The sequence below is a fragment of the Gnatocerus cornutus genome, chromosome 8, assembly GCF_029298725.1.
Source record: "Gnatocerus cornutus isolate USDA-ARS CGAHR chromosome 8, icGnaCorn1.1, whole genome shotgun sequence".
Taxonomy (NCBI): Eukaryota; Metazoa; Arthropoda; class Insecta; order Coleoptera; family Tenebrionidae; genus Gnatocerus; species Gnatocerus cornutus.
The window spans coordinates 370,708-387,965 of NC_142240.1; the positions used below are offsets into that span (position 1 = coordinate 370,708).

Below are 17,258 nucleotides of genomic sequence, written 5' to 3' on the forward strand. Positions count from 1 at the left end.
GCCATCTACAACGGAATGCTGCGATTAGTACATTTCCCCGAGAAATGGAAAATCGCCGACGTGATCTTTCTCCCGAAGGGGGGCGGAGCTCAACAGTTTCCACAAAATTATCGCCCAATCAGTCTACTTCCCTGCATGGGGAAAATGGCGGAGAAGGTGATATTGTGGAGACTAAAGGACTTCGAACGAGAACACGACATCATCCCACCGGAGCAATTCGGATTCAGGGATGGACATTCTACCACCGACCAAGTGCTGCGAGTAGTGGAACATGTCACAGACAGTTTCAATCGAAAACGGCACACTGGCGCGGTGTTCTTGGATGTGGCAAAAGCATTCGACAAAGTGTGGCACGAGGGGCTTCTCCACAAGCTACTCGACGCCGGCTTTCCGATCGGTTTGGTGCAAATCATCCGATCATACCTGGAAAACAGGAAATTCCGAGCGAAGATTGGAACAACGAGATCGACAATGAAAGACATCACTTCTGGGGTACCTCAGGGGTCCATACTTTCGCCGTTCTTGTTTGCCATCTTCATGTCAGACGTCCCGAAGCCAGTAGACGCCGACTCCACAACGGCACTCTACGCTGACGACACAGCAGTCTTGGTTCGAAGCGGTTCCGCTGAGACCGTGACTCGCAAACTCCAAGAAAACCTTGACAGGTTGGAGGAGTGGTTCACTCGCTGGAGAATTGAAGTTAACGCTGCCAAAAGCAGCGCGGTACTCTTCACCAAAAAGCGAACCAGGGACAACAGAGTAATAGACCCAGATGGTGAAGTCTTCATGTTCGATACCCCAATCCCATGGAGATCCGAAGCCAAATATCTGGGTGTTACTCTGGATCGAGGAATGACCTGCAAAACTCACACCACTGGTGTGAGGAACAAGGCTTATGGCATCATCTCGCAGATTTATTCCATGATTGGGCGACGCAGTCGTCTCTCGATTGGCAATAAACTCTTGATGTATAAGACCATCGTCCGACCGGTAATGATGTACGCGTCCCCAGCTTGGGGTCACGCTGCAGCGACGCACATCAGACGCCTCCAGAGTGTTCAGAACAAGTTCCTTCGCATTGCACTCAACGCACCATGGTTCGTTCGCAACACCCAGCTTCATGAAGAAGCAAAAATGCCGTCTCTTAAAGACTTTATGCTGGCAACAGCAGAAAAGTACTTCCAAAGAGCGGCTCAACATCGAAACCCACTCGTTCGCGTAGCCGTGGACTACGACGAACAAATTCATCACAAGCACAAGCGCCCGAAAATGGCGCTTGTGAGGTAAGGTACTCTGTATCTCAGGCCGAACAAGTTCGGCACAAATCAGTTTTGGTTTAATATTAATTCATTTGTATGTTTCAGACAATCAAGCAGACGGAAGAGTTCATGGCACGTCCCAACACTCTGCAAGCAACAAGTTGCTCCAAAAATATGGCCGACGTAGAAAATCAAGCAGCTTCGACGGTCGCCGGTGCCACTTCCGGCTCCTCACCGGTGAAGAAAGAGAAAAAGCCCAAAAATCCGAGAAGCAAACCTTCTCATCCGCCCACTTCGGAGATGGTCACCAACGCCATCAAGGGTTTGAAGGAACGCGGCGGTTCTTCGTTGCAGGCGATCAAGAAATACGTCGCGGCCAACTACAAAGTCGACGCGGAAAAATTCGCGCCTTTCATCAAGAAGTACCTTAAGGGGGCCGTCGCTTCAGGTTCGTTGGTCCAAACCAAAGGAAAAGGAGCTTCCGGTTCGTTCAAGTTGGCTTCTGCCGTCACCGGTGCAGCTAAGGCTCCGTCCGCCACGAAAAAGAGGTCAGCCGCTGCGACCGCGTCGTCATCGGCAAAATCCAAAAAGACGGGCGTTGCGAAACGTTCCGTCGCGTCAGCGCCGACGTCCGCCGAAAAAGGATCCGCCTCTAAGGCCGGTAAGAAGACCGCCCCCGCCGCTTCGGCGAAATCTAAGAAAACTGCCGCCGAAAAGAAGAGCGTCGCCGTATCGAAGGCGAGAAAGGCTGCGTCCGCTCCCGAAAAGAAAGCCAGCGCCGCCTCCAGATCGCCCGTCAAACAACCCAAGACCCCATCGAAAGCGAAGAAATCCAACAAGGCCGGTCCAACGAAGAAACCTAAAGCGCCAAAACCGAAAACGGCGAAAGCCGTCACCGCCAAAGCCAAAAAAACCGCTTCACCCAAGAGAAAGAAGTGAAAAGTCGACGACGATGATGATTTAATTTTTTCAACGGCGACGACGACGACGTCCTGGTGGTTTCGGGAACGTGCTCCGATCGTATATATCGACGTAGGGGCACCATCGATACAACAAATAAATGGCCCTTTTCAGGGCCACAATTATTTTCAAGAAACGAACGAAAGATTCGCTTAAAATAATGCATACATTCTTGAGATACTTATTTCATTCATAATTTTCCCGCCTCGTAACTCGATATTCCAAACAGTGTTTTACAAAGAATGATAAACTTAATATAATAATGTTGTTTCAAATAGTCTCAGTTAAAAGAAACTGGGTGATAATTTGGCAACATTTCTATTACATTTCATGAAATGAAAAAGAAAAAAAGAAAAACAAAAGTTTATCGTTTTATGTAAGTACGAGTTTTGTGAATAAATCACATAACCTAACTTTTTTTTTTTTTTTTTTTTTAATATTTATCTCAAGAAGTTGCATGCGCGAACGATAAATTTTTAATTCGTTGGAAAATAATTGTGGTTCTGAAAAGAACCGATTTTTTTTTTTTTTTTCTCCTTTTAACACCTTCGTAGATGAAGAATTTGTTAATTCCAGGTGGTCGAATCGTCATCGGATGAAATTTAAGCCCTCTCGCCACGAATGCGTCTCGCCAATTGGATGTCTTTCGGCATGATCGTGACACGTTTGGCGTGGATGGCGCACAAGTTGGTGTCTTCGAAGAGGCCGACGAGGTACGCCTCGCTGGCTTCTTGAAGTGCCATCACGGCCGAACTTTGGAAACGGAGATCGGTCTTGAAATCTTGGGCGATCTCTCGGACGAGACGTTGGAAAGGCAGCTTGCGGATCAAAAGTTCAGTGCTCTTTTGATAACGACGAATCTCACGAAGGGCGACCGTGCCGGGCCTGTAACGGTGAGGTTTCTTGACACCTCCTGTCGCGGGAGCGCTTTTTCTGGCCGCCTTCGTGGCCAACTGTTTCCTAGGTGCCTTGCCACCGGTGGATTTACGAGCCGTCTGTTTAGTTCTCGCCATCTTGGATGAATTGAAACTTATCAATTAACGTAGTAGCTTCGACTGACCTGACCGACCGACCGTACGTACGAACGTTCGAAAGTCAACTGAAAATTTGCGTCGCTCGAACGGCCGTTTTATAAACTCGATGAGTCATACGGCGACGCCATTGGTGGATTCGTTTTTAACGCGAGGTGGAGCTGCCGTAACTTATAAATAGTCTCCTAGAATGAAATTTTGACGGTAGTTCCATAACGAACTTGGTCGAAGCTACGTCGTTTTGTACGAAGAATTTCCTAATTTTATCAAGATGACCGGTCGTGGTAAAGGTGGCAAAGGATTGGGTAAAGGTGGCGCCAAACGTCATCGCAAAGTTCTCCGCGATAACATCCAAGGTATAACGAAACCGGCGATCAGAAGATTGGCTCGTCGTGGTGGTGTGAAACGTATTTCCGGTCTCATCTACGAAGAAACCAGAGGTGTGTTGAAGGTCTTCCTCGAGAACGTCATCCGTGACGCCGTAACTTACACCGAACACGCAAAACGTAAGACCGTCACCGCCATGGACGTCGTCTACGCCCTGAAACGTCAAGGTCGTACCCTTTACGGTTTCGGCGGTTAATTTTATCATTTTATGACGTGTATATCCGCACCCTCAGAGGAATAACAACAACCCCCCCCCCGCAGGCAAACAAAAAAAAAACGGTTCTTTTCAGAACCACAAAATAAATCAAGCGAATTAAATATGTTGCTCATATGTGTTTTGTCTTTAATTCGAAATAATAATAATAAAAAAAAAAAAAAACGTACGGAGTGATCATTTTAATTTGTGATCCAGGTGGCCTTGACAATTTTAACAGTTTTAGGTTAGAACCTGGAAAAAGCGAAAAACTTTGACAAGTAATAAATAAATCCTCTCATCAAATGACGATCGTTACATCCGGTCGGTCATTAAGACACTAAAATAGCTTGAGGTTTCAAAAAAGAATGTTTTTGCCATGATGAGTAAATTTGAGGTTATGTCAAATGTGGGGTAGAAGTTACTCTCAGACGTGACTTGAAACAAAATCTCATAGCCGCCTACGTCACAAAATAAAACGATTGATTGTATTAGGATGTTCGAGACGGAGAGCACGTATAGGCTACCATCGGTGTCTGTATGCATGCATGCGTTCTTAACAGTTTCATGTGGGAAATGTGCAAAAATTTACGACGAATCGGAATGTTTCTTGAATTAAATAATCAATAGATAGTTTTGTCGAGTTCGTGCTTTCGTCGGGCGTTGAAATTTTCTAAAAATTACGATAAAAAGTCGTAAAAATCATCTTTCTTGGTTGAACGCAATCGAAAATTTTCCGTTCAGTCTGCGCTCGTATAATGAATTAATTAATTAATCGATTTAACTTCTTAAAATGGATCTTTTTCGATAAATCAGTATGAATAAATTATTAGGTTTTCTTTCGATCAAAAAAAAAAAAAAAAAGTAACAGAAATTCCGATATTTATGCGTTTGTTTTATTAAATCTAACGACGTTTGGCTAAGTGAAATCGAAAAGACTTTTTTGGTCTCATGAATTGTAAACGTCAAATTAACATTCAATTGACAGCTTCGGAAACACTAGATTTACAAGCGCCCTGGACGTTTACACACGCCGTGCTGTAAAAAAATTGCCCAAATCGTCTGCTCTTCACATGCGTTTATAAATTAAAATCACTTTACCCATAATGAAGATTGATCACCAAAGTGGAATCTACCTAAATTATTATCTCAATTAAGACAATATTTCTATTTTTTAAGTAATATTAAAACGTTTTTTATACAGCGCCATCTTGTGTACTTTTTGTGCACCAACTACAAAATTGACAGAATTGACAGATGATGAAATTTACAAATGTCAGATGTGACAGTTCCCATAAATTTTGAAAAATCCAATTATTTAAATTAAAATTTTACGGCCAAAAAGTTTAATACAACTCTTGTGCGTTAACCATTTTACAGAGCTCAATGATTAAAGCACTCCGGGGCTACGCCGTCGTGCTTCAAACTGATTTCGCGCTGTAAAATGTAAGTTACCACACGCGACTGTAAATAACTATTAACATGATTCTCATAGGTAGGTTGTTGTTTTTTTTTTTTTTGGCGAAAAAATCAATTCGTTCGAGTTGAATTTTTGGCCCTGAGAAGGGCCGATGTGAAGATGGTCTTTTATACAAGTTTTTGTTTTTCGTTTGAGAAGACGACGACGAACGAATTAAATTTAAGGCTTCTTTTCGGTCTTCTTTGGCAACAAAACCGCCTGGATGTTAGGCAAGACACCGCCTTGGGCGATGGTCACGCCGGAAAGGAGCTTGTTTAACTCCTCGTCGTTCCTTATGGCCAATTGAAGATGTCTCGGAATGATACGTGTTTTCTTGTTATCTCTGGCGGCGTTTCCTGCCAATTCGAGTACTTCAGCGGCGAGATATTCCATAACGGCTGCCAAATAAACGGGAGCACCTGCACCCACTCTTTCGGCGTAGTTTCCTTTACGCAGAAGACGATGAATTCTGCCGACGGGGAACTGAAGTCCGGCACGACTGGAACGAGACTTCGCCTTTCCCTTCACTTTACCGCCTTTTCCTCTTCCGGACATGTTGTTGTTTGTTGTATTACGTTAAACAGCCAAAACACCACACCTACTGCGACTGACGACACGAAGCGCACGGACAAACGTACTGCTTCAAATAAATGCCGAAAGCGTGGAAGGCTAGAAATTTATATGGTCGGTACAGCGCCATCTCGTTAAGGCAATGGTCGAACGACGAACTAAGGTGGAGCGTCTGTTTGACGCTCGCTCGTTATAAATAGAGGGATTTTAGGTGTGCGGCGTTTTAGATCGAGTATACTCGTCGTAACGTGCACGTCGTGTCTGTCTCGTTTTCTCTGTTTTTTTAAACGTTTTTATAACTCTACGACCAGAAAAAAAGTATATAATGCCACCCAAGACCAGCGGTAAGGCGGCCAAGAAGGCCGGAAAAGCTCAAAAGAACATCTCGAAGAGCGACAAGAAAAAGAAGCGCAGGAGGAAGGAGAGTTACGCCATCTACATTTACAAGGTGTTGAAGCAGGTCCATCCCGATACCGGTATCTCCAGCAAGGCTATGTCTATCATGAACAGTTTCGTGAACGACATCTTCGAACGTATAGCCGCCGAAGCGAGTCGTCTCGCTCATTACAACAAACGTTCGACCATAACCAGCAGGGAGATCCAGACGGCGGTGCGTCTTCTTTTGCCCGGTGAATTGGCGAAGCACGCCGTTTCTGAAGGAACCAAGGCCGTCACCAAATACACCAGTTCAAAGTAAAAATCCTCCTCGAGCAGCTTGGAAGTTGGTTGGAAAAACAACAACAAAAAAAAAAAAAAAATCGGTTCTTTTCAGAACCACAAATTCAACTCGAACGAATTAAAAATTTTTGTCTTAATAAACTATAAGTTCCTCAGAGAGAATATAAACGACGATGGAAAAAAAAAAAATATATATATATTTAAAAAAAGTTTGACATCAGAAATGTTAATTAAAAAAGAAAAGAGGAGAGACAACGGCACGCGGTGTTCCCAAGCGGTCACCCATCCAAGTACTGACCGCGCCCGACGTTGCTTAACTTCGCTGATCAGACGAGAAGCGGTGCATTCAACGTGGTATGGCCGTTGCCTGGTAAAATTTTCCAATATGGTAGGTCGTCGTTGACGATTTTTTGTGATTGTTCTATCGTTTGAATGTGACAGTCTTCGATGGTACGCATTTCAGAAAATATACAAGATTTAAAAGAAGAAATTAAATTTTTTCTTTTTTGCGAGTGGCTTTTCTAGTATTTTTTTTTGCGACGAAATGACGAGAAAGAACTCGTCGTATCAGGCGTCAAATTGTTCGTTTGACGATGATCTGTACGAATCACTTGCGATTAACGTAATTTAAAATTTGATTTAAAATTGATTTTACTTACTTGCTTAGATGAAAACGGCACCCACTTGATGTAAACGCCGACACAGACCGTAGATAAATGAACCCCGAACGGGGTTAATTCATGAACTGACCGTAATAGTACGGTTGAAGGTTCGCCGCCGCCGCCGCTACCTGCTTTCTTTCTGCGAACTGATAACAGGGTCGGTTTCTTTGTCCGTTCATTCATCGAAATTCCCACCACTCTGGTCGGGCGAGGCGAGGTGTTGTTGTTTCATGATTTGTTTTCGATTCATTCTTTTTCTGACGTTCGATTCATAGTGATGTGTTGTCGAAAGTGTCGTCGTCGTCACGTTTAAACAAGAACGTTTAAGTGAGTACATATTTCATTTAAAAACGTTCGTCGTACGTCGTTTCTACTCGAAATGTCGACGATTGAGAGGGAATGTTTTGTGAATTTGTATGTTTTTCGTTTTTGTCAAGAACGAATGAAAATTTCGTTCGATTTCTGTCGACCGACGACCGACCGAAAATCCGCCGACATCGACGTAGTTTTGTTTGGAGTGTCGGTAAAATGCAAACAATGCAAGATTTTCGTATTTTTTTTGGTTTGTGGTGTTTGGGTATTTTTTCTTGGATAATAAAATGGTTTCTTCGAGAGAAATTGCTTCTTTCGAAATGAATTGCCGAGAAAAATTAAAAATCTCGTCCGTTCCCGTCGCTCGATGTTCGACGGTCGTCTGTCTGATTTTCTCTTTATTTTCGTTAAATTGACGAGAATTTCGCCGTCAAAACTGTTTTCGGTCAAGCTTCGATGATCGGATTTTGTCGTGTGAGGTCATTTTTGAGAAAAAAATGCCGATTTAGCGGAAAAAGTCGTTGAAAAAGTCCGTTCGTCGTATAAATTCGTTTCTCATGGTCGAGTCCGAAATTGACGTCGTTTTTTTTCCGACTTGTTCGTCAAGATCGTTTTCAAAAATCAACTCACACGAAAGGGGACGGTTTTATCTTCGTTCTTGAAAAAATTCGACCTCTTCGGACGTCATCTTCGACCTTTTGGGAATTTTTTTCCTACACTCTGCACGTTCGTCGGTCGTCGTTCCGATCCGTGCTGCGTCTCTTTGCGAGGCGATTTTCGATAACATCGCACGTACTTTTCGACCGTTTCGTTCGTGAAACTTGTAGAGGATGGTTCCAAGTTTGTCTGGTCGAAAGCGTAACTTTCCTGTTATTCGTGGAAAACGCGTAACGTCTACGTCGAACTTGGATGTCATCTCTTGTTTCGGAAGGTCTTTGTTCGAGTCGACGTTCGATCGGTCCCCGTTCGCTTTTGGAGGTCGGCTGGTCGTCCGGGAAAACTTGAGGTAATCCAGGAGGCCATCGCCGACCGAATCGCTCACGTTCCCGCACCCGGAGGCGGTGATCTTCGCGTAAAGAGAACGATGCCATCACGCGAAAGCTGGATTCGAGGCCCACTGAATTTTCTAACTTGACGAGAAGGCTCTCGTTTAGTCCGCGGTCCGCGCGTTTTCGAACGCGCCAACACTTTGACTTTGGCGCCCAATTCGTTCTGTAAAGTTCATTCGTTCTTTCACGAAGAATAAGTACATACCTGCCCATAATAAAAAGAAAAAAAAACACGAAAATATGGCCGACGTAGAAAATCAAGCAGATTCGACGGTCGCCGGTGCCACTTCCGGCTCCTCACCGGTGAAGAAAGAGAAAAAGCCCAAAAATCCGAGAAGCAAACCTTCTCATCCGCCCACTTCGGAGATGGTCACCAACGCCATCAAGGGTTTGAAGGAACGCGGCGGTTCTTCGTTGCAGGCGATCAAGAAATACGTCGCGGCCAACTACAAAGTCGACGCGGAAAAATTCGCGCCTTTCATCAAGAAGTACCTTAAGGGGGCCGTCGCTTCAGGTTCGTTGGTCCAAACCAAAGGAAAAGGAGCTTCCGGTTCGTTCAAGTTGGCTTCTGCCGTCACCGGTGCAGCTAAGGCTCCGTCCGCCACGAAAAAGAGGTCAACCGCTGCGACCGCGTCGTCATCGGCAAAATCCAAAAAGACGGGCGTTGCGAAACGTTCCGTCGCGTCAGCGCCGACGTCCGCCGAAAAAGGATCCGCCTCTAAGGCCGGTAAGAAGACCGCCCCCGCCGCTTCGGCGAAATCTAAGAAAACTGCCGCCGAAAAGAAGAGCGTCGCCGTATCGAAGGCGAGAAAGGCTGCGTCCGCTCCCGAAAAGAAAGCCAGCGCCGCCTCCAGATCGCCCGTCAAACAACCCAAGACCCCATCGAAAGCGAAGAAATCCAACAAGGCCGGTCCAACGAAGAAACCTAAAGCGCCAAAACCGAAAACGGCGAAAGCCGTCACCGCCAAAGCCAAAAAAACCGCTTCACCCAAGAGAAAGAAGTGAAAAGTCGACGACGATGATGATTTAATTTTTTCAACGGCGACGACGACGACGTCCTGGTGGTTTCGGGAACGTGCTCCGATCGTATATATCGACGTAGGGGCACCATCGATACAACAAATAAATGGCCCTTTTCAGGGCCACAATTATTTTCAAGAAACGAACGAAAGATTCGCTTAAAATAATGCATACATTCTTGAGATACTTATTTCATTCATAATTTTCCCGCCTCGTAACTCGATATTCCAAACAGTGTTTTACAAAGAATGATAAACTTAATATAATAATGTTGTTTCAAATAGTCTCAGTTAAAAGAAACTGGGTGATAATTTGGCAACATTTCTATTACATTTCATGAAATGAAAAAGAAAAAAAGAAAAACAAAAGTTTATCGTTTTATGTAAGTACGAGTTTTGTGAATAAATCACATAACCTAACTTTTTTTTTTTTTTTTTTTTAATATTTATCTCAAGAAGTTGCATGCGCGAACGATAAATTTTTAATTCGTTGGAAAATAATTGTGGTTCTGAAAAGAACCGATTTTTTTTTTTTTTTTCTCCTTTTAACACCTTCGTAGATGAAGAATTTGTTAATTCCAGGTGGTCGAATCGTCATCGGATGAAATTTAAGCCCTCTCGCCACGAATGCGTCTCGCCAATTGGATGTCTTTCGGCATGATCGTGACACGTTTGGCGTGGATGGCGCACAAGTTGGTGTCTTCGAAGAGGCCGACGAGGTACGCCTCGCTGGCTTCTTGAAGTGCCATCACGGCCGAACTTTGGAAACGGAGATCGGTCTTGAAATCTTGGGCGATCTCTCGGACGAGACGTTGGAAAGGCAGCTTGCGGATCAAAAGTTCAGTGCTCTTTTGATAACGACGAATCTCACGAAGGGCGACCGTGCCGGGCCTGTAACGGTGAGGTTTCTTGACACCTCCTGTCGCGGGAGCGCTTTTTCTGGCCGCCTTCGTGGCCAACTGTTTCCTAGGTGCCTTGCCACCGGTGGATTTACGAGCCGTCTGTTTAGTTCTCGCCATCTTGGATGAATTGAAACTTATCAATTAACGTAGTAGCTTCGACTGACCTGACCGACCGACCGTACGTACGAACGTTCGAAAGTCAACTGAAAATTTGCGTCGCTCGAACGGCCGTTTTATAAACTCGATGAGTCATACGGCGACGCCATTGGTGGATTCGTTTTTAACGCGAGGTGGAGCTGCCGTAACTTATAAATAGTCTCCTAGAATGAAATTTTGACGGTAGTTCCATAACGAACTTGGTCGAAGCTACGTCGTTTTGTACGAAGAATTTCCTAATTTTATCAAGATGACCGGTCGTGGTAAAGGTGGCAAAGGATTGGGTAAAGGTGGCGCCAAACGTCATCGCAAAGTTCTCCGCGATAACATCCAAGGTATAACGAAACCGGCGATCAGAAGATTGGCTCGTCGTGGTGGTGTGAAACGTATTTCCGGTCTCATCTACGAAGAAACCAGAGGTGTGTTGAAGGTCTTCCTCGAGAACGTCATCCGTGACGCCGTAACTTACACCGAACACGCAAAACCTAAGACCGTCACCGCCATGGACGTCGTCTACGCCCTGAAACGTCAAGGTCGTACCCTTTACGGTTTCGGCGGTTAATTTTATCATTTTATGACGTGTATATCCGCACCCTCAGAGGAATAACAACAACCCCCCCCCCCGCAGGCAAACAAAAAAAAAACGGTTCTTTTCAGAACCACAAAATAGATCAAGCGAATTAAATATGTTGCTCATATGTGTTTTGTCTTTAATTCGAAATAATAATAATAAAAAAAAAAAAAAACGTACGGAGTGATCATTTTAATTTGTGATCCAGGTGGCCTTGACAATTTTAACAGTTTTAGGTTAGAACCTGGAAAAAGCGAAAAACTTTGACAAGTAATAAATAAATCCTCTCATCAAATGACGATCGTTACATCCGGTCGGTCATTAAGACACTAAAATAGCTTGAGGTTTCAAAAAAGAATGTTTTTGCCATGATGAGTAAATTTGAGGTTATGTCAAATGTGGGGTAGAAGTTACTCTCAGACGTGACTTGAAACAAAATCTCATAGCCGCCTACGTCACAAAATAAAACGATTGATTGTATTAGGATGTTCGAGACGGAGAGCACGTATAGGCTACCATCGGTGTCTGTATGCATGCATGCGTTCTTAACAGTTTCATGTGGGAAATGTGCAAAAATTTACGACGAATCGGAATGTTTCTTGAATTAAATAATCAATAGATAGTTTTGTCGAGTTCGTGCTTTCGTCGGGCGTTGAAATTTTCTAAAAATTACGATAAAAAGTCGTAAAAATCATCTTTCTTGGTTGAACGCAATCGAAAATTTTCCGTTCAGTCTGCGCTCGTATAATGAATTAATTAATTAATCGATTTAACTTCTTAAAATGGATCTTTTTCGATAAATCAGTATGAATAAATTATTAGGTTTTCTTTCGATCAAAAAAAAAAAAAAAAGTAACAGAAATTCCGATATTTATGCGTTTGTTTTATTAAATCTAACGACGTTTGGCTAAGTGAAATCGAAAAGACTTTTTTGGTCTCATGAATTGTAAACGTCAAATTAACATTCAATTGACAGCTTCGGAAACACTAGATTTACAAGCGCCCTGGACGTTTACACACGCCGTGCTGTAAAAAAATTGCCCAAATCGTCTGCTCTTCACATGCGTTTATAAATTAAAATCACTTTACCCATAATGAAGATTGATCACCAAAGTGGAATCTACCTAAATTATTATCTCAATTAAGACAATATTTCTATTTTTTAAGTAATATTAAAACGTTTTTTATACAGCGCCATCTTGTGTACTTTTTGTGCACCAACTACAAAATTGACAGAATTGACAGATGATGAAATTTACAAATGTCAGATGTGACAGTTCCCATAAATTTTGAAAAATCCAATTATTTAAATTAAAATTTTACGGCCAAAAAGTTTAATACAACTCTTGTGCGTTAACCATTTTACAGAGCTCAATGATTAAAGCACTCCGGGGCTACGCCGTCGTGCTTCAAACTGATTTCGCGCTGTAAAATGTAAGTTACCACACGCGACTGTAAATAACTATTAACATGATTCTCATAGGTAGGTTGTTGTTTTTTTTTTTTTTGGCGAAAAAATCAATTCGTTCGAGTTGAATTTTTGGCCCTGAGAAGGGCCGATGTGAAGATGGTCTTTTATACAAGTTTTTGTTTTTCGTTTGAGAAGACGACGACGAACGAATTAAATTTAAGGCTTCTTTTCGGTCTTCTTTGGCAACAAAACCGCCTGGATGTTAGGCAAGACACCGCCTTGGGCGATGGTCACGCCGGAAAGGAGCTTGTTTAACTCCTCGTCGTTCCTTATGGCCAATTGAAGATGTCTCGGAATGATACGTGTTTTCTTGTTATCTCTGGCGGCGTTTCCTGCCAATTCGAGTACTTCAGCGGCGAGATATTCCATAACGGCTGCCAAATAAACGGGAGCACCTGCACCCACTCTTTCGGCGTAGTTTCCTTTACGCAGAAGACGATGAATTCTGCCGACGGGGAACTGAAGTCCGGCACGACTGGAACGAGACTTCGCCTTTCCCTTCACTTTACCGCCTTTTCCTCTTCCGGACATGTTGTTGTTTGTTGTATTACGTTAAACAGCCAAAACACCACACCTACTGCGACTGACGACACGAAGCGCACGGACAAACGTACTGCTTCAAATAAATGCCGAAAGCGTGGAAGGCTAGAAATTTATATGGTCGGTACAGCGCCATCTCGTTAAGGCAATGGTCGAACGACGAACTAAGGTGGAGCGTCTGTTTGACGCTCGCTCGTTATAAATAGAGGGATTTTAGGTGTGCGGCGTTTTCATTCCGAGTCGAGCGTTCGAAGCGAGAAGACGTGTCTTCAGAGCATCGTTCCCGACAGCGAATTTTCTGCGACATCCCTGCATCCAGTGCGACCCAGTGCCCACCCATCCACGTCGGACAGCGGACACCGTTGCTGCGACAAGTAGCGGTCACCCATCCAACGCCGGACGGGAAGCGGCGCTGCTGCGCTCCACACATCTTTCCAAGAGAACAGTGCCCGTGAGCTGCGAAGTGAGCGGTGCATTGCAAGCAGTGCAACGACAAAAGACGTTTCTGCGCCCTTTCCCCTGATGGACACTCAGTGAAGTGCGATTCAACCCCCGACAAGATGAGTTCCACCAGGATGGAGGAACTCTTCGCTGGACTTCAACAGTCCCTCCAACAGTCCCTCTCGGCGGCCCTCCAGCAGCAGCAGCAACACCTGCAGCAGCAGTTCGAGGCGTTCACCGAGAACTTCGCGACCCGGCTCGGAGGACTCGAGCTCCAAATGGCCGTCACCACGGCGGCCATCAGCGAACTCACCACCACCGCTGCCGCCGCCACCCCCAGGACCATGAGGTCCTTCAGCCCGGCCTTTTCGGAGATGTCATTCTCCTCGAAGAGGTCGTTCCCCAGGTCCCCAACAAGGGACGCCCCGTTCGCCACCAGCAACAAGTTTGCTGCCCTGGCCGACCTCGAGGACGAGGACGGTCAATCCATCCCCAAGAGGACCAGGGGTAAGAAATCGCCGGAGCCCGGCTTTAATTTCTACCCCTTCCAGACCACTTCGGGGGCAAAACCCAAACCCCGCCCTGCGATCCGCCCCTCGTCGAGCCAGGAAGGCAGCCGCCTCACGACACCGAGGAACGCCTCCCCCATCCCGACGGAAGTCTTGAACCTGCGCCCCAGCGCCCCGAGCAGCCAAAAGCTGGCACCGCTCGACCGCCCCGTGCCAGAAAAGGCGAAGAAATCCGCGAAGACATCAAAGAAGTCCACCAAGGGCTCCAAGTCCAAAAAGACGACAACTGCCCCCTCGTTCCGCGACGTTGCGGTAAGCAGGCCGACCCCTGCAGCCGCCCCCGACTCCGACATCGTCCCCTCCACTTCACGGGGAACCACCACCTCCCAGACGAGCATCGCCATCATTGCGAACCAGCTCGTCAACGACGCCATGGAAGGCGTCGGCGAAGAGGGCGACAAGATCGGGGAAGAAAGAAGATCTTCCTCCACTCATCCCGACGGTGACGACGCCGAAGCGCCACCGAAGAAAACTCGAGTCCCGCCCATCACAATGTTGGACTCGACCAAATTCCTCTCCGTCCAGAGGAAAGCGAGAACCGCCGGCATCGCGATCCACAAGGCTGCCGCCACCGCTGACGGCGGCATGAGGATCCAGACGGCTTCGTCGGAGGAATTCAGGGGTCTCACTCGACTCCTGGAACAAGAGAAGGTGGAGTACTTCACCTACTCGCTCCCCGAAGCCCGACCGGCAAGAGCCGTCATCAGAGGAGTCCCAGTCGGGATCTCCTCGGAAGAGGTCCTCCAGGACCTGTTGAAGACCGGCATCCCAGCCCTGCGCGCCAGCAGGATGCATCGCCAGGGAAGGAAGCTCCCCCTGGTTCTGGTTGAGGTCCCAGCCAACCAGACGGAGAACATCCACCGCGTGACCAGGATGTTCGAGGCCATCTCCGTCAAGGTGGAGAAGCCCCACAAGAAAGAAGCGACGAGCCAGTGCCACCGCTGCCAACGCTTCCACCACTCACAGACGCACTGCACTGCCAAGCCGCGCTGCGTGAAGTGTGCAGGCGAACATCGTTCTGGGGAATGCCAGAAACCCAGAACCGCCCCCGCCAAGTGCGAAAACTGTAGTGGCACTCACACTGCCAACTACAAGGGGTGCACAAAGTTCCCGAAACCAGCGAGGAACCCCCCGACACCGAAGAGGACGCAAGCAGCCGCCGCTCCCCGGACCACCGCCGCAGCTCCCAGGACCGCCACCGCCGCTCCCAGGACCGCCGCCCCCAGGACCCCCGCCGCCCCCGGAACCATCTCATGGGCCGAGATGGTCAAAGGAGGAACTCCGGCGAAGAAGCAAGAAGTGAACTTCGCCCTCCAGAAGAACCAACTCCTGGAGGCCATCACTCAAGCCAAAGACACAAAGGATCTCGCCAGGAAACTGGCAGCGTTTGTATCGCTCCTGTGCTAAATGGGTAGTTCCTCATTAACTCCCTCTTCCCTACAGATTGCGTTCTGGAACGCCAACGGACTCCGGCAAGCTCGTAATGAGCTTGAGGAATTCATGGACCGACTTGAAGTGGACATCGTACTTCTGTGCGAGACGAGGCTTCAAGAGGCGTCCCGGGACCCAAAAATTCCTGGATTCACACTTCATCGATCCGATAGGCCGAATGGACGTGGAGGTGGCACCGCCATCTACGTGAGAAGCGCCATCAAGCACAACGCTGCGAACGTCCCAGATCTCCAGCATCTGGAAGCGACGACCGTCACGATCTCGACCACCAGGGGACCCCTCCGGCTTGTAGCTTGCTACAACCCACCGGGGCACAACACCCGGCTCCTCGAAGCTGACCTTCTGGCCATCATGGACGGCAACACTCCAGTCATCGCTGCTGGCGACTTCAACGCCAAGCACAACAACTGGGGCAGCCGAACCAACAACCAAAATGGCCTCACTCTCGACGTTCTTCTGCAACGACACCCCGACATCGGAGTTCGTGCGCCGGTCCAACCGACGTACCACAACTACCGAACTGGGCTTCCCGACACTCTTGACATCGCCATCGTCAAGAACGTGCGCCACCAGATTGAGCTGACGACAATCGACGAACTTTCTTCGGATCACAGCCCCGTTCTGATGCAAATCGGTAACGAGGCAAACGAACCAGAAGTCGTCACCACGTCAACAGTGAACTGGATGGATTTCATCGCCCACGCGGAGAATGAGTTCAGAGAATTCCCCGAGATCGAACACCAAGGTCAAATCGAGGCAGCAGTCGAAGAATTCGAGAGACGGATTCAAGCCGCCATCGCCCAATCCACCACGACTTCCTCCCGGCCGCCAACCAAACGGCGCACGATTCCCCAAAGAATCGTGGACATGATCAGGGAGAAAAACCGTGCCAGAAGAATCGCAAGGAGAAGCGGCCTCGCCGTGGACCGAACGATTGCGAACCGTCTCCAGCGAGAGATCACGATCGACCTCCAGGAGTTCAGAAATGAACAATGGGAGGAGAAACTCGAGTCTCTCACCACGGAAGACAACTCGATCTGGAGGATGACCAGGGCACTTCGCAGCAGCAAGAAACCGCTCCCTCCCATCCACGGAAGAAATGGAATCGTCTACACCGACGAGGAAAAGGCGGCGGCGTTTGCAGACAGCTTGGAACTGCAATGCAGAACCAACCTGGAGAACGCCGACGACGACCATCTCGACCACGTGGAAAGCCACGTCCGGGAAATCATCGATGAAGATCCCGAAATTCCCATCCCACCCACTTCTCCCGAAGAAATCCGACTCCTAATCCGGGGACTTCGACCCAGAAAAGCACCAGGTCCTGATAACATCACCAACAGGATCCTGAAACACCTGCCAGATAACACGGTTGTATCGTTAGCGAACATTTGTAATGCCGCATTCAAATTTCGTTATTTTCCAGATCGTTGGAAGTGCGCAACGGTGATCTTCATTCCGAAACCGGGCAAGGACCACAAATTTCCGCAAAACCACCGACCCATCAGCCTGCTGTCCGCAGTTGGCAAGGTCGCGGAAAAACTCATCCACTCCCGACTGGCGAAAATCGTCAAAGA

General features: G+C 47.0%; 4 protein-coding genes and 1 non-coding gene across 5 annotated transcripts; 4 read left to right on the forward strand and 1 right to left on the reverse strand.

Annotated features, from left to right (window-relative positions):
* The first annotated feature begins 1,433 nt into the window (after positions 1–1,433).
* Positions 1,434–2,198, forward strand: LOC148169269 (uncharacterized). Its single transcript, XM_088043529.1, has one exon. It carries the CDS (start codon positions 1,434–1,436, stop codon positions 2,196–2,198), a length of 765 nt encoding a protein of 254 aa, XP_087899655.1.
* A 575-nt stretch (positions 2,199–2,773) lies between these two features.
* On the forward strand, positions 2,774–3,241 carry LOC148169270 (uncharacterized). Its single transcript, XM_088043530.1, has 2 exons — positions 2,774–2,784; positions 2,827–3,241. The coding sequence occupies exons 1-2, from the start codon at positions 2,774–2,776 to the stop codon at positions 3,239–3,241; spliced, it is 426 nt and encodes a 141-aa protein (XP_087899656.1).
* A 3,545-nt stretch (positions 3,242–6,786) lies between these two features.
* LOC148169271 (5S ribosomal RNA) lies at positions 6,787–6,905 on the reverse strand. The gene has a single exon (XR_015770690.1). It is a non-coding gene; the product is annotated as a 5S ribosomal RNA (ribosomal RNA).
* Positions 6,906–8,800: 1,895 nt separating this feature from the next.
* Positions 8,801–9,565, forward strand: LOC148169272 (uncharacterized). Its single transcript, XM_088043531.1, has one exon. It carries the CDS (start codon positions 8,801–8,803, stop codon positions 9,563–9,565), a length of 765 nt encoding a protein of 254 aa, XP_087899657.1.
* Positions 9,566–10,139: 574 nt separating this feature from the next.
* LOC148169273 (uncharacterized) lies at positions 10,140–10,607 on the forward strand. The gene is made up of 2 exons (XM_088043532.1): positions 10,140–10,150; positions 10,193–10,607. The coding sequence occupies exons 1-2, from the start codon at positions 10,140–10,142 to the stop codon at positions 10,605–10,607; spliced, it is 426 nt and encodes a 141-aa protein (XP_087899658.1).
* Positions 10,608–17,258: the final 6,651 nt, after the last annotated feature.

Bases quoted from the DNA above. Each gene is read 5' to 3' on its own strand.
- LOC148169269 (XM_088043529.1), top strand. From the start codon at position 1,434: ATGGCCGACGTAGAAAATCAAGCAGCTTCGACGGTCGCCGGTGCCACT.
- LOC148169272 (XM_088043531.1), top strand. From the start codon at position 8,801: ATGGCCGACGTAGAAAATCAAGCAGATTCGACGGTCGCCGGTGCCACT.